At 40.9% G+C, this 13,232-nt stretch overlaps 1 protein-coding gene across 4 annotated transcripts in view; it reads left to right on the forward strand.

The window, feature by feature from the left end:
* The window catches only part of LOC112664047 (neuroblastoma breakpoint family member 6-like protein), a 26,307-nt gene extending 13,075 nt beyond the window's left edge, over nt 1-13,232 (forward strand). For 3 of the 4 annotated variants that reach the window (XM_025453210.3, XM_049095864.1, XM_025453209.3), the window contains exons 5-8: nt 3,102-3,153; nt 3,847-4,007; nt 6,809-6,928; nt 13,079-13,232. In XM_025453210.3, the coding sequence (XP_025308995.1) occupies nt 3,102-3,153; nt 3,847-4,007; nt 6,809-6,928; nt 13,079-13,185 (440 nt within the window). In that variant the 3' untranslated portion in view covers nt 13,186-13,232. Of the gene's footprint in view, nt 1-3,101; nt 3,154-3,846; nt 4,008-6,808; nt 6,929-12,749 lie in introns of all 4 variants that reach the window. The other variant, XM_025453212.3, reaches the window with a different exon arrangement.

Here is a 13,232-nt window from a genome sequence, read left to right on the forward strand (position 1 = left end):
TAGTCCACTGTAGCCTCAGTTCTGTGTGCTTTGAGAAATGCATACAGTAATGTAAACAACACCATAATCAAGATACGGAACAGTTCTATCACCACTAAAAGTTTTTTGTGCTTCTTTGTAGGTCAACTATTGTCTCCTGCCCCAGTTCCAGTCCCTGAATCTGTTTTCTGTCCATACAGATTTTCCATCTGCAAAATGTATCAGTAGTTGGTTTCTTTTTTTAACTGTTGAGTACTATTCCATTATATAGATATATCAGTTTTATTTATCTGTTCACCCACTGAAGGGCATTTGAGTTATTTCCATTTTGGGGCAATTATGAATAATAGCTATAAAGATTCACATACAGATTTTTGTGTAAAAATGCATTTTCACTGCACTTCACTTCGCTTGGGTAAACATCTAGGAGTGGGATTGATGGGTCATGTGGTAAGTGTATGTTTAACCTAGAAGAAACTGCCAAACTGTTTTCTGATGTGGCCATCCCACTTCAAATTTCCACTGACAGTGTGGTGAAAATTTCAGTTGTTCCCCAATATCAACTTTCGATATTTTGATATTTTTAGGTTGTTGTTCTTTTCCTTTTTCTTTTTCTTTTTCTTTTCCTTTTTATTGTTTCAGTAATTTAGTAAGTGTGGGGTATATGGCATTGTGGTTTTAATTTGCATTTCCCTGATGACTAATGATTTTAAGGATCTTTTGATATGCCTGTTGACTCTCCTTGTATCTTCGGTAAAGCCAGTGTTCAAACATTTTGTTATTTTATTTATTTTATTTTAAGATTTTATGTATTTATTCATGAGAGACACACATACAGAGAGAGAGAGAGAGAGAGAAAGAGAGAGAGAGAGAGGCAGAGACACAGCCAGAGGAAGAAACAGGCTCCCCACAAGAAGCCCAATGCCGGACTTGACTTCGGGCCTTGGGATCATGCCCTGAGCTGAAGGCAGACACTCAACTGCTGAGCCACCCAGGGGTCCCACACTTTGTCATTTTAAAATTGAGTTGTTTTCTTATGATCAAATCTTGAGGGTTCTTAACATTTTTTGATACAAGTCCTTTTATGGGATATTTAATTTGCAAATATTTTCTCCCCATCTATGGCTTATCTTTTCATTCTCTTAATAGTGTCTTTCAGAGAGCAGAATTTCTTAATTTTAATGAAGTCCAACCTATGGATCATGCTTTTGTAGTTGTATCTAAGAACTCCTTTTGGAAAACAAGGTCCTTCACCTTACCATATATATTTTACAATTAGCTTGTCATTATGTGTTTTTTTTTTTTAAAAAAAGCAACAGCAACAAAATCTCCCAGAATTTTGAGTGGCATTGCTTTGAATCTATGAAAAGTTTGAGCAGAATTGACATTCTTAATCATACAGAGTTTTCTGGGGCCCCTGGGTGGCTCAGTCACTTGAGCATCTGACTCTAAATTTTGGCTCAGGTCATGATCAGGGTTGTGGAATTGAGCCCTGTATGGGTTTTCTCTCCTTGCGCCTCCCTCACACAGTCTCTCTCAAATAAATCTTAAAATAATATTGAGTTTTCTAATTAACAATCGTAGTGCCTTATCAGGTTGAGGAAGTTCCCTTTGGGGTTTTTTATGTTTTATTTATTCATATTTGAATGAACAAATGAATTTTTTTTTTGTTTTATGTTAGTGACTGCTGACAACAGGGGGAAAAATATGTCTCTTAATGCAAACATGAATAGGTATGGTCCAACCAAGAAATGTTTCCAACTGATTTGAGGAAATTCCTTTTTATTCCTTATTTTCTGAGAGTTTTATTTTGACTAGATATTGAATTCTGTCAAATGCTTTTTATTCATCTATTGAAATGATTATATGTTTCTATTATGTTGAATATTTTTGTAGTGTACTCTGGATATTTTGAATATTGTAAGACCCTGGGTCCTGTTAAAACCCTCTGGAAATTAAGTTTTGGGACAATCAGCCCCATTAGGTTCAACTCCAAGTTCTGTCTCACCTTCTATAGTCAGTAGTTCCAATGTCAGGTCGTGTTCAATGCTTTTGATATGCTGTTTGGGTCTGTCCAGCAAATATGTTACTTGGTTTAGTCTGGAGTAGGTGGTGGTTTGTGTGGTAATTCAATTCTCTAATCCTTTGTCATGATTCATTGGGTCTATTCTACACATACTCAGTTTGGGGATGAGCCCTGGGGCTTTTGTCATCAGCTCATAGACCATTTTTCAGCCTCTTTTCTCTCTGGTATTTCTTCCATACTTTCAGGTTCCCAGGAGTCCCTTTTCCAAGTTCCTCTGTTCAGAAAAATTGAGTTCTCTCAGAGATGTCTCTTCATACGTTACGTTGCAGTTCTGCATAACTTTAAGAGCAAGGAGGCAAGAAAATTGAGAAATAGAAAATAAAAGGGAGCACTCTTCACACTTTTTAGGCAAGAGGTCCTTTTATCCTGTTTCTTTTGATCAGAGAGCTAGATTCTCTCCTGTGGGTTAGATCACTGTTAGCTGCCTTGACAATAAATGCAGTTCTGCAACTGGGCTGGTCTCTAGGTGAGGTCAGGAAAGAGGAGGGGAAAAAAAGGAGGGAAAATTCTCTCCATACACTTTGGCATGCATAGGTGCCTTTTCCCAGTCATTTGGTTAGAAGAGTTAGGTAGTTTCTCCTGAAGTTTTTGCTCCTCAGAGACTGCAGTGAGTTCTTTATGAGAGCTTAATAGGACACACAACCATGGTCTAGCCACCAGTTAGCTGTGTGGCAAAAATGAAGGTTACAGCTGGAGAAGTCCAGAAAGTAGCCGAGCAAGTATTCTATGCACTGGACAAAAGACATTTTAAACTTTTTGAAATAAAATCTTAAAAAAAAATAAACTTTTTGCCTTGATGTCAGATGTAGCAGATGTCATAGTGATGATTCACCACACTAGGAACACACTGTCCAGTGTTACTCAGGAAAGCCTGCCAGGCTACTTCTCTGAAGACACAACCTAAGCCCTCTCTCAGAGCATTCTGAACAAACATGTAGAGTATTACATTTCTGGTCATATAGGCCCTCATATTTGTAATGTGTGAAATGGGATCTGCTCAATTTCTGACTAGCTGTTTCTATTTTGTGATTCGCAGAAAGTCACAATGATAAGAAGGATGGAGATAGACAGGAGCCACTGGCACCCAGGTAACTCAGTGATGAAATGATAATGGAATGGTAAAGTCTAGAGAAGACTCCTGAAGCAAGAGACCGAGAGGCCAAAGTCCCAGATCCAGGAAAAAAACCCCTCAGAAACTGCCAATTGTACCTATTTCATTCATTCATCGTACAGTGATATGTCCTTTTAAACAATGTTGTTTATTCTCTGGTTCTTGTACTGGTTACCATTTCCTAGTAATTCATCAAGTTTAGTTAGCTGGAGTTAGTCTGACCTAAAGGCAAAGTAGCCAGAGATCCCTGGTTTCTGTACTCTAAAAATCCGTATGGTAAAAAAACAAAACAAAAACAAAGCAAAATATTGTCTCAGAAGCCAGGATACAATGGACCATTTCATATTATATTAAGCAAAAGTTGTCTGCAGCATTTTCAAACCACTATCCTAGGTCTGCACATGTCATGAGTGTATTTGAGAGTAGTTTAGTCTACTTCCCCATCTGCCTGTGGTGAAGTCAGCACACTGAGCTCTGGCTGCTCCCTTCTACCCAACTCTAGGCACACTAAGCCCAGTCAGAAGTGGATTGTTATGCTCTCTCATCTGAGTGGCCTCTTGGGTTTCTGGCACTCTTCCAGGAGTGTCGGGTGGGACCAGCTGTGAAGCTGTGGTTCCAGGTTGCTTTAGTTTAATCTCTTGTCTTATCTCCTTCCCTATCACCACATCAGGCTCAGCAGGGAGCTCCAGCAAGAAGTGAATGAAGTCCTGGAAGACTCACTAGATGAACGGTATTTGACTCATTCCAGTCGCCATGACTCTCACCAACCTCGCAGCAGCAATGCCTTCCTGTCTGATGTGCAGGAAGCCAGCTCTGCTGTGGAAGTCACCAGTGAGTACTCCCGTTATAAAGAAAATAAAACTCCAACACTGGAAGAATGGAGAATAAAACTCCAGTAACTTCTACATGCTTAGTACCTCTGTCTAGGCTGAATGAGATCATCTCTGTAGGCAGGCCCCAAAGATTAACCTTGAGAAAGGGATTAGGCTGAACACAGACCTGGGACCAAGTTTCAGATACAGGTCCCTGGTGAGTCAGGTAATATACATTGCTCCTGGTCTACCTCACCTCAGTCACTCTGGCTCCCACTGGCATTTACAAACTGATGGACTCCAGGCAAAAACCAGATTGAGAGTTAAAGGGATCATGGCAGATTCTCTGCCACTACTTCAGCATGTGTATAAAATCTAATAGACCTTGTCTAAAATGAAGCATCATAGCTTTCAGGGAATGTCCTTGCTAATTATAGTTCCTGAACAGTGTCCCTTAAGCTTTTCTAACTGAGAAATACAGTCTTTTTTTTTTTTAAGGTTTTATTTATTTATTCATGAGACACACAGAGAGGCAGAGACACAGGCAGAAAGAGAAGCAGGCCCCATGCAGGGAGCCTGATGTGGGACTTGATCCCGGGACCCCAAGATCACGCCCTGAGCCGAAGGCAGGTGCTTAACCACTAAGCCACCTAAGCATCCCAAAATACTGAGAGTCTTGCCTATATTTTTGGAGATGCAGAATCATGGTTCCAATATCCAGTCTTCATCTCCCCTCAGATGACTTGCTTTCTTATTGTTTCATGTTAGTACCAGAATATCAGGTGGTTTCCCTAAAGACAAGGCTCAGCTCTTGGCAACCTTCAGATAAATGATCGGGTTCCCATTCTTTGTGTGACACCATTTTTAAAAAATGGCTGTGGATTTAGTCTTAGCGCTGTCATCTGATCTAAACCAACAACCAGCCTATTAACTAGAAAAAAGGCCCAATCTAATAGCCATTCCACTAGCATGCCCCTCTCCTAAAAAAACCCAAACTAGCCAGTGTAGCTCCTCCAGGTATGTAAGAGTCCCAAGGTGTAGCAGCGACACTGGTGTGTGTGTGTGTGTGTGTGTGTGTGTGTGTGTGTGTGTAGATTAAGATTAAAACCTCAACCTTCATCTCCTTTCCCTTGACTGTTTGACTTTCCTTTGGGGTTAATGGTTAGGATTATTAGAGAACTGTATGTCTTCTGTCCTCTTGTAGGCATGAGAAAGAGACTTCTTTTTTAAATTATAAGAGAGAGCAGGGGAAGGAGTGGAGGGAGAGGGACAAGCAGACTATGTGCTGAGCATGGAACCCAATATGGGGCTCAGTCTCACAACCCTGAGATCATGACCTGAGCCAAACTCAGGAGTCAGGTGCTCAACCAACTGAACCACCTATGCACCCTGAGAATGAAACTATCTTAATCCACTCAGTGTTAACTGAGTTTTTAAATAGTGATATAATCCATGTCAGGTTTTGTCTTTTTGCCAATGGTAGGTGCCTTTTATTACTCAGGCAGTCCCCTTACAAAGCCTTCCTTGTTCCTATTTCCTATTTCACCTTGAGATGTAGAGGGAGGTCTTTTCATCTATTAAAAGATGTTCAGTCATAAATCATGCGGGAGAGGTATTTAGTAGGGACATCCACTAGTACCCAGAAGTCTTACATAAAAGGTGGCCTTATCTTTCCTAGTACCAGATAAACCTTACTCAGGTAGTTTTCCACCTGTGTCAACCTCCTTTATACTTCCCATATCCTTGTGTTGAGAGGTGGTCCTGTGGAGTTTGCTTAACACTGGACCATACTTTGTTTCAGGGCCTTTAAGGGCTCTTAAAGGAAGTTCTCTGTTATCCCTGATGAAAGAGGAAGTTGGCAGAAGAATAGTAAAAGGCAGGGATCTTGCTGAGAGGCCCTTGGCCACCCCATTAGTGATAAGGATTCTCCATCTTCTACCTCATTCCCTGTCTTGGTGGAATGGCTCCAGAAGATGAGATTCAGAACCTGCACCAGCACCTGAAGGGATTCTTTTCATCACTGACTGCCTTCAAGAAAAGCTGGAACATCATCTCAGCATTTCTGATCAAGGAAACAGTAGGGGTGGCCTAAGTCTGCCTGCTTCTGGCAGTATGTATCTAAGGACTTGTGTGTTGCAAGGCTTCAAAGATTTCAAGAACTTGATATACCTTACTTCACTTATTCTTACAAATGACTCAACTAGGGAGAAGAGGGCATGGATAAATATTCCTGCTTTTTAGATGAGTAAATAGGCTCAGATAGAGATTGGCCCCAAGGCTGAGCTATCCCTCCATCTTAGAGTTGTCTGATCTCCAAACCCATCTTGTTGGCTCCTCTGCTATATACTTTCTGCTGCTCCTCTCCTCTCGTGTGATAGTCATTCAGAGTGAGGGTCTCTGCTGCTGCCATTCTCATCCTCATCTCCTTCCCTAATGTCTTGGTTACCCTTCATTGTCTACACTGTGGATCTTCTTCCCACATCCTCTTCCTGGATTGTACTCACACAGTGCCCATTATTCCTCAGTCTTGGGCTGGACCAGAACAGTGACTGGGCCTCTTTTTCCACACCAAAGCAGCAGCTATTTCATGAGAAAAGTCTCCTTCATCATTTCAGACATTAGGTGTGATAACACAAATGAATGAGCTCTATTTGTTAAGGGCCTTGTGAAAATTAAGTTTCTGGCCCATCACATTAAAGTCCCAATGTGTGAGTCCCCAGGGTTTTCTTCTGGGCTAAGAAAGGGAAAGGGAATTGCAGAAAGCATTATCTCAAGCAAATCTGTTTAACTTGCCTAAACTGTAATTATTTCCTGGAATAGGACACACAACAAACCTTGACAGGCAGAGCCTGGAGTCTGTTGCCCAGCTGTATAATGAAAACAGAGATATCAGGGAACAGAGTCTGAGCCTTCTGGCTCACCTGAATCGTATTTCCAGAGGTAAGTGGTCAAAACCCACAAGAGGAGGTCATTCTCCGAGCCTTCTTTTCTCTTGCCATACTCAGCTATGAAAACAAAAGATGATGGGGAGGCCACAGCTACTCAAAGCCTCATGACTCATAATCCTCAATCTAGAGTGGGCTATCTCCTAGGTGCTCCTTCCATATGTCCCCAGACTCTAGGCTCCGGGAATGAGTAGCTCTGGGAAATCCATCATTTAGGTACAAATCACACCTCACTAATGCAAGCCTAAGAAGAAAAGAACAATCCTCAAAGATGGGAAATTGTAAGAGAACAATTATTTTAATTGAGTAAAATTTGCCAAGATTAGATAAACTCTGTCTTATAATGCTAAAAGAACAAGCAAGCAGAATTTAGATTCTAAGTCAGTAATCTTTGAGGAAATGTGAGAAATGTGGCACCAGAAAGGTGCCATGAGCTTAAAAGGAGCAAAACCCCAATATTCAATTCAATTTTATTTTCATAAATAAAATAAAGTACTAAAGTACTAAATAAAGTACTAAAAAAATAAAGTACTAAAAAATTGAAATAAGTATAGCTTATACTGATCCTTGGCAAAATACAAATTTATTGCACTCAAACTATAATATTCCAGTCACCTTTTGATTCTCAACTCTTATGTTGAGAAAAGCCAAACCAAACCAAATTACCTTCAGATTGGCAAAAATATATACAAACCTCCAAAATATCTTCAGCCTATCCCCTAAACACCAGACTCGGTATTTACTGAGCTTTTGCTGTGTGCAGTGCCCACCCCGATAGACATCCCTGCCTGATCTGTTAGGTGCCAGTTAAGAAAGGTCACCTAAGATTGCTTTTACCTTCTTTATTTTTTATTTTTTAAGATTTTATTTATTTGAGAGAGAGAGAGCAGGAGCAGAGGAGGGGGACAGGGAGAGGGAGAAGCAAACTCCCCACTGATCAGGGAGCCTGATGTGGGGCTTGATTCCAGGACCCCAAGATCATCACTTGAGCCAAAGGCAAACGCTTAAGTGGCTAAGCCACCCAGGCACTTCTCCTTCTACCTTCTTGTACCTATGTTGCTTTTGTTTCTAAGGCCTCTTCTGAATAGGACTATTCTCAGATTACTAGAACCAGTTGCCTTGTGGCTCAGAAAAATGGAAGGACCTGGAAGTTTATGTTAATCCCACAGCACCCAGTGACCCTACCTGTAAATCATTATCCATGATTGACAAGTACAAGCATAGGGAAGCCCAGCTACTTGACTTGAGGAAGACTTTGTGGTGAATTAGCTTTGGGAAGAGGAATCTAGAGGTGAACTTTGTAAAGACCCAGGTAGATAAACAGAAGGAGATTCTTGCCTTGGCAATCCAATTAAGAAAGAGAGATTCATCTCAGATCATAAAAAGGAAGGTTAAAATCTTTAGGCCCAATGGAAAAGAAGCCCATGGTGGAAGAGTTAGAGAGAAATAAAGAGAACCATGGGAAATAGGGCAGGCCTCCTAAGTAGCTTTAAATCATGCTGTCATTATAAGAACCTGGTAAGGTTTTGCCTGACACAAAAGCCTAGATATCACAGCTAGAGGTTGATTAAAATGGTTTCACATGTGTTTGGGGTATTTTTTTTTATTTATTATTTATGATAGTCACAGAGAGAGAGAGAGAGAGAGAGAGGCAGAGACATAGGCAGAGGGAGAAGCAGGCTCCAAGCACCGGGAGCCCGATGTGGGATTCGATCCCGGGTCTCCAGGATCACGCCCTGGGCCAAAGGCAGGCGCCAAACTGCTGCACCACCCAGGGATCCCAGTTTGGGGTATTTTTTAAAGGTTACTAGGTAACTGAAATATGTGAGAAGGACCACAACCTACTGAGATCTCAGGTCACCAATATAGAAATATCCCAAATGTACAGTTACTTATGAAAGACCAACACTAGCCATTGATGGGATTTGCATTCCTCTCTCAACTATCATGTTTGTATAGCATGAAAAAAGAGAAAAGAAGGGGTAGATGGATTAGATCTATATTCTCTCTGGAGCAGTTTTACAGATTTTTTTGACTACAAGACACAGTAAAAAACACAAATCTTTATTAACCCAATATTATGTTTAAAACAAACAAAAGGCCTTATTATATGTAATGTGTCTATTTTCCTTCCTCATTCTTTAAGTAAAACCTGTAGTAAACAGTCTAGTCTATTGATTTTACAACCTATTAGTGGTTCCCAATTGCAGTTTGAAAAATTTTGCTTTTGATTAAGCAAAATTCTAAAGGAGTATTGGGAGCAAAATTTTTCCTCTACCCACTTAGGTTTGAATGATCCAGGACCTTTGAATTAACTAGCATTAGATAAAAGACAAGGTTCATTTACATATGCATGTGGGAGTTGCATAGTAATGAAGAACTCCCAGAATACCCAGAGGTAAAAGTTTGTAAAGCAACTTAAAGGGTTTCAGGGTTTCAGTGGAAAAGTATGGAAAATTCTCTTGGACTTTTTGATGCTATTGGTCTGTGTCTATGCAGCTGAATTCTCAGGAAACTCCCTTGGAGTGGGGGGAGGTTCAAGTGGCAGCTGTATTTTGAGGATGTTCTGCTCTAGTCAGATAAATGAAATTCAGATAAGATTTTAGATATTTTAACTTGAAAATAATCTTTACACCAAATATATGATACCTTCAAAAGCTTCTAGATCTTACTATCATAAAGAGAATTGATAGCAGAAAAAACAAAACAAAACAAAACAACAACAACCCAAAAACCTAAAACTTTAAGGAACAAATTTAAAAAAAAGATTTTATTTAAAAAAAAAGATTTTATTTATTTATTCATGAGAGAATACACAGAGAGAGAGGCAGAACTCAGGCAGACCAGACCAACTCAGGTTGGGTTTCTTCTATTCACAGTTGTTAACTTAGGGGGTGGAATATTTATTACCTGGGGTGGGAAGCAGAGTTTTGGCTTTTTCTTCCTAATTTGCAGGGGTTTCCTGGGATGGATGGCATCTGCCATCTTGGTTGGTCAGGTTTGATCTGGCTTCTTGTGGAGCCCTGCCAGGACAGGACTCTAATCTTCCCAGTAGCTGCCAGTGACTTCCTCATTGTTGACCTCCAGGTACCCCGTCAGAACCTAATTGCCTCCTCTAACAACCTGCTGTAGAATTAACGTTACAGGATAATGGTCTCTACAGGGTGTAAATAGATCAGTCCAAGGTTTAACTTTGCCCTTTATTAATATTCCCTTTTCTCTTTTCTGATGATTCCTTTCTTTCTCTCTAATCTCTTAAGAAGAATACTTAAGAGACTTTTTATAATGTTTTATTCCTGTCCCAGCCGCAGTACCCAATAAACTGTAGAGTCTGTTGGCTTCCTCTAGATTGGAGCCTTTCCTCTCTCTTTTCTTAAACTTTGAGATGTAGTGAAAGGGCTCAAGGTATGGATTTTAGCTTCAAATTTTTCATTTATAGGTCTTGTGGCTTTAGTTAATCGATTCCCACGTCGGGCTCCCTGTATAGAGCCTCTTGATACCACTCTTTCCTCATGGCAAAAGTGGAACTGTATTTGGATGGTAAATAGATTCCTGTACCAATTCTAATATAGAATGGGTCCTTCCCACACCAACAGAAAAATTTTGGAAAAATAAATTTTGGGGACACCACCTGGGTGTCCTACGATTGAACTCAATTCTGACATTACCTACTAGGTTTACCTCGTAGAAGATAGCATCAGATTCCAAAGCTTAATAGTTCAGTCCTGTGAGACTGCTTCCATCCTGGCCCCCACTTCACATTCTAGTAGCAAATCCAAGTTTTTACCTGTACATCTGACTGAATCAGTTTCCTGAGAACCTCCTCCTCCTAGGGTTTGATTAGCTTGTTAGAGTGGCTCACAGAACTCAGAAACATTTTACTTACTAGATTACAGGTTTATTTTTTTCTATGTATGTATGTAATCTGTGCACCCCAGGTGGGGCTGGAACTCATGACCCCAAGATCAAGAGTCGCATATTCCACTGACTGAGCCTGCCAGAAGCCCTGATTACTGGTTAATTAATTAAATTTTTTAAAGATTTCATTTATTCATAAGAGACACACACAGAGAGAGGCAGAGACACAGGCAGAGGGAGAAGCAGGCTCCATGCAGGGAACCCAATGTGGGGCTTGATCCTGGGACACCAGGATCATGCCCTGTGCCAACGGCAGACGCTGAACCGCTGAGCCACCCAAGCATCCCATTTTAATTTAATTTTTTAAAGATTTTATTAGAGAGGGCAGCCCCGGTTGTGCAGTGGTTTAGCGCTGCCTGCAGCCCAGGGTGTGATCCTGGATACCCTGGATCGAGTCCCACGTCGGGCTCTCTGCATGGAGCCTGCTTCTTCCTCTGCCTGTGTCTCTGCCTCTCTCTCTCTCTCTCTCTCTCTCTCTGTGTGTGTGTGTCTCTATGAATAAATGAATTTTAAAAATCTTAAAAAAAAAAGATTTTATTAGAGAGAGCATGACCAGAGGGGGAGGGGGAGAGGTAGAAGGAGAAGCAGATTCCGATGAGCATGGAGCCTGATGCGGGGCTCAATCCCAGGACCCTAGGATCGATCATGATCTGAGCTGAAGGCAGATGCTTAATGGACTGAGCCACCCAGGAGCTCTACTGGTTAATTTCAAAAGGATATAATTCAGGAACAGCCAGAAGGAGGAGGTATATAGGGCAGGTCATGGGGAAAGGGTGCAGAGTTTCCATGTCCTTTCTGGGAGCTCCACTCTTCCAGCACCTGTGTGTTCACCAACCCAGAAGCTCACTGAGGCCCCCATCCTTTTAGTTTTATTTTTTTTAAGATTTAATTTATTTATTCACAAGAGACACACACATAGAGAGGCAGGCTCCATGTAGGGAGCCCGATGTGGAACTTGATCCCAGGACTCCAGGATCACGCCCTGAGCCGAAGGCAGATGCTTAACTGCTGAGCCACCGAAGCATCCCTCTTTTGGGTTTTTAACGGAGGCTGCATTACATAGGCACGATTGAATAAATCATTGGCAGCTGATGGCTGAAATCAACTTCAGCCCTCTCTCATCCTCAGAGGTCAGGAGGATAAGAGTAAAAATTTCAGGGCAGCCTGGGTGGCTCAGCGGTTTAGCGCCGCCTTCAGCCCATGGCGTGATCCTGGAGACCTGAAATCGATTCCCACGTCGGGCTCCCTGTATAGAGCCTGCTTCTCCTTCTGCCTCTCTCCTCTCTATGTATTCTCATGAATGAATAAAGCCTTTTAAAAAAAAAGTAAAAGTTTCAGTCTTCCAAATCATGGTTGGTTCCCTGGGGAATCACCTTCCAGCCCTCCAGCAGTTTCCAAAAGTCACCTCATTAACATAACAAAAGAGTAATTATAAGCATTTTAGGAGTTCTGCCAGAAACTGGAACAAAGACCAAATTTACATTTCTTATTATAAACCACAATATTACAGATAGTATCTAAGGACTCTGCTGTTTTTCACATTCTAGGACTCTTCCCTTGGCACCACCTTCCTATAAAAAAAAACCCAAAAAATGACATGCATTTAGGAGCAAGATTTCCATGCAAAATATCCTCTCATTTCTAGAACAGACTGTTTCTGAATGTGCATGTTTGAAACAAGGCACATCTCCTGGGAGGTATGAGGGCCCTTAATTTTTCTTACCTTTAATCTGCTCATATAACTCTTTCCACACTGTAGTTTACCACCATGGCTTATCCACTTTTCAGGGTGCACTTGGCCTCTTCTTCCTTAGCTGTCACTTCAGCCTCAGGTATCAGTAGAACCAGTGGAAGATTCTCATTTAATTTAGTTTTTTTCTCCCCTTCTTCTGTTTCAGGTAAGAAGTAATAGTGGAAATATGAAAATTTCTTATTTCAACAAAGCTTAGTCACAAACAGTTCCCCCATTGATGAGAAAAACTAAAACAACAAAACAGAGAAAGTCCTAAATCTGAAAGCAAGAGGGCTCCATCTCTAAGACTCAGATTTCATAGCCACTCTAGATTTTTACTCCAAAGGGATAGCTTGATTGCAGAAATAATAGCCCTTTCAGTCTGCAAATTTGATAACTATGTAAGAGACATCAACACCTAGATTCACAGATGATCTTGAGATGCCTAACCTTTCCTCTCCCTACCCTCATCCTATGGATAACTGGAGTCAACAGCAGCTGGAAGAAAATGTCAAGGACTTGGATCAAGAATAAGTCCAAATGTCGAATGTCGTCGTTGCAGACTATTCATCAGCTCTTCAGCATGTGTTCATTTTCATTGAAGGATAAAAGTTTAGAAATCTCAGATAATAGAGTTTATTTTATAACA

This window comes from Canis lupus, chromosome 17, assembly GCF_003254725.2.
Source record: "Canis lupus dingo isolate Sandy chromosome 17, ASM325472v2, whole genome shotgun sequence".
NCBI lineage: Eukaryota > Metazoa > Chordata > Mammalia > Carnivora > Canidae > Canis > Canis lupus.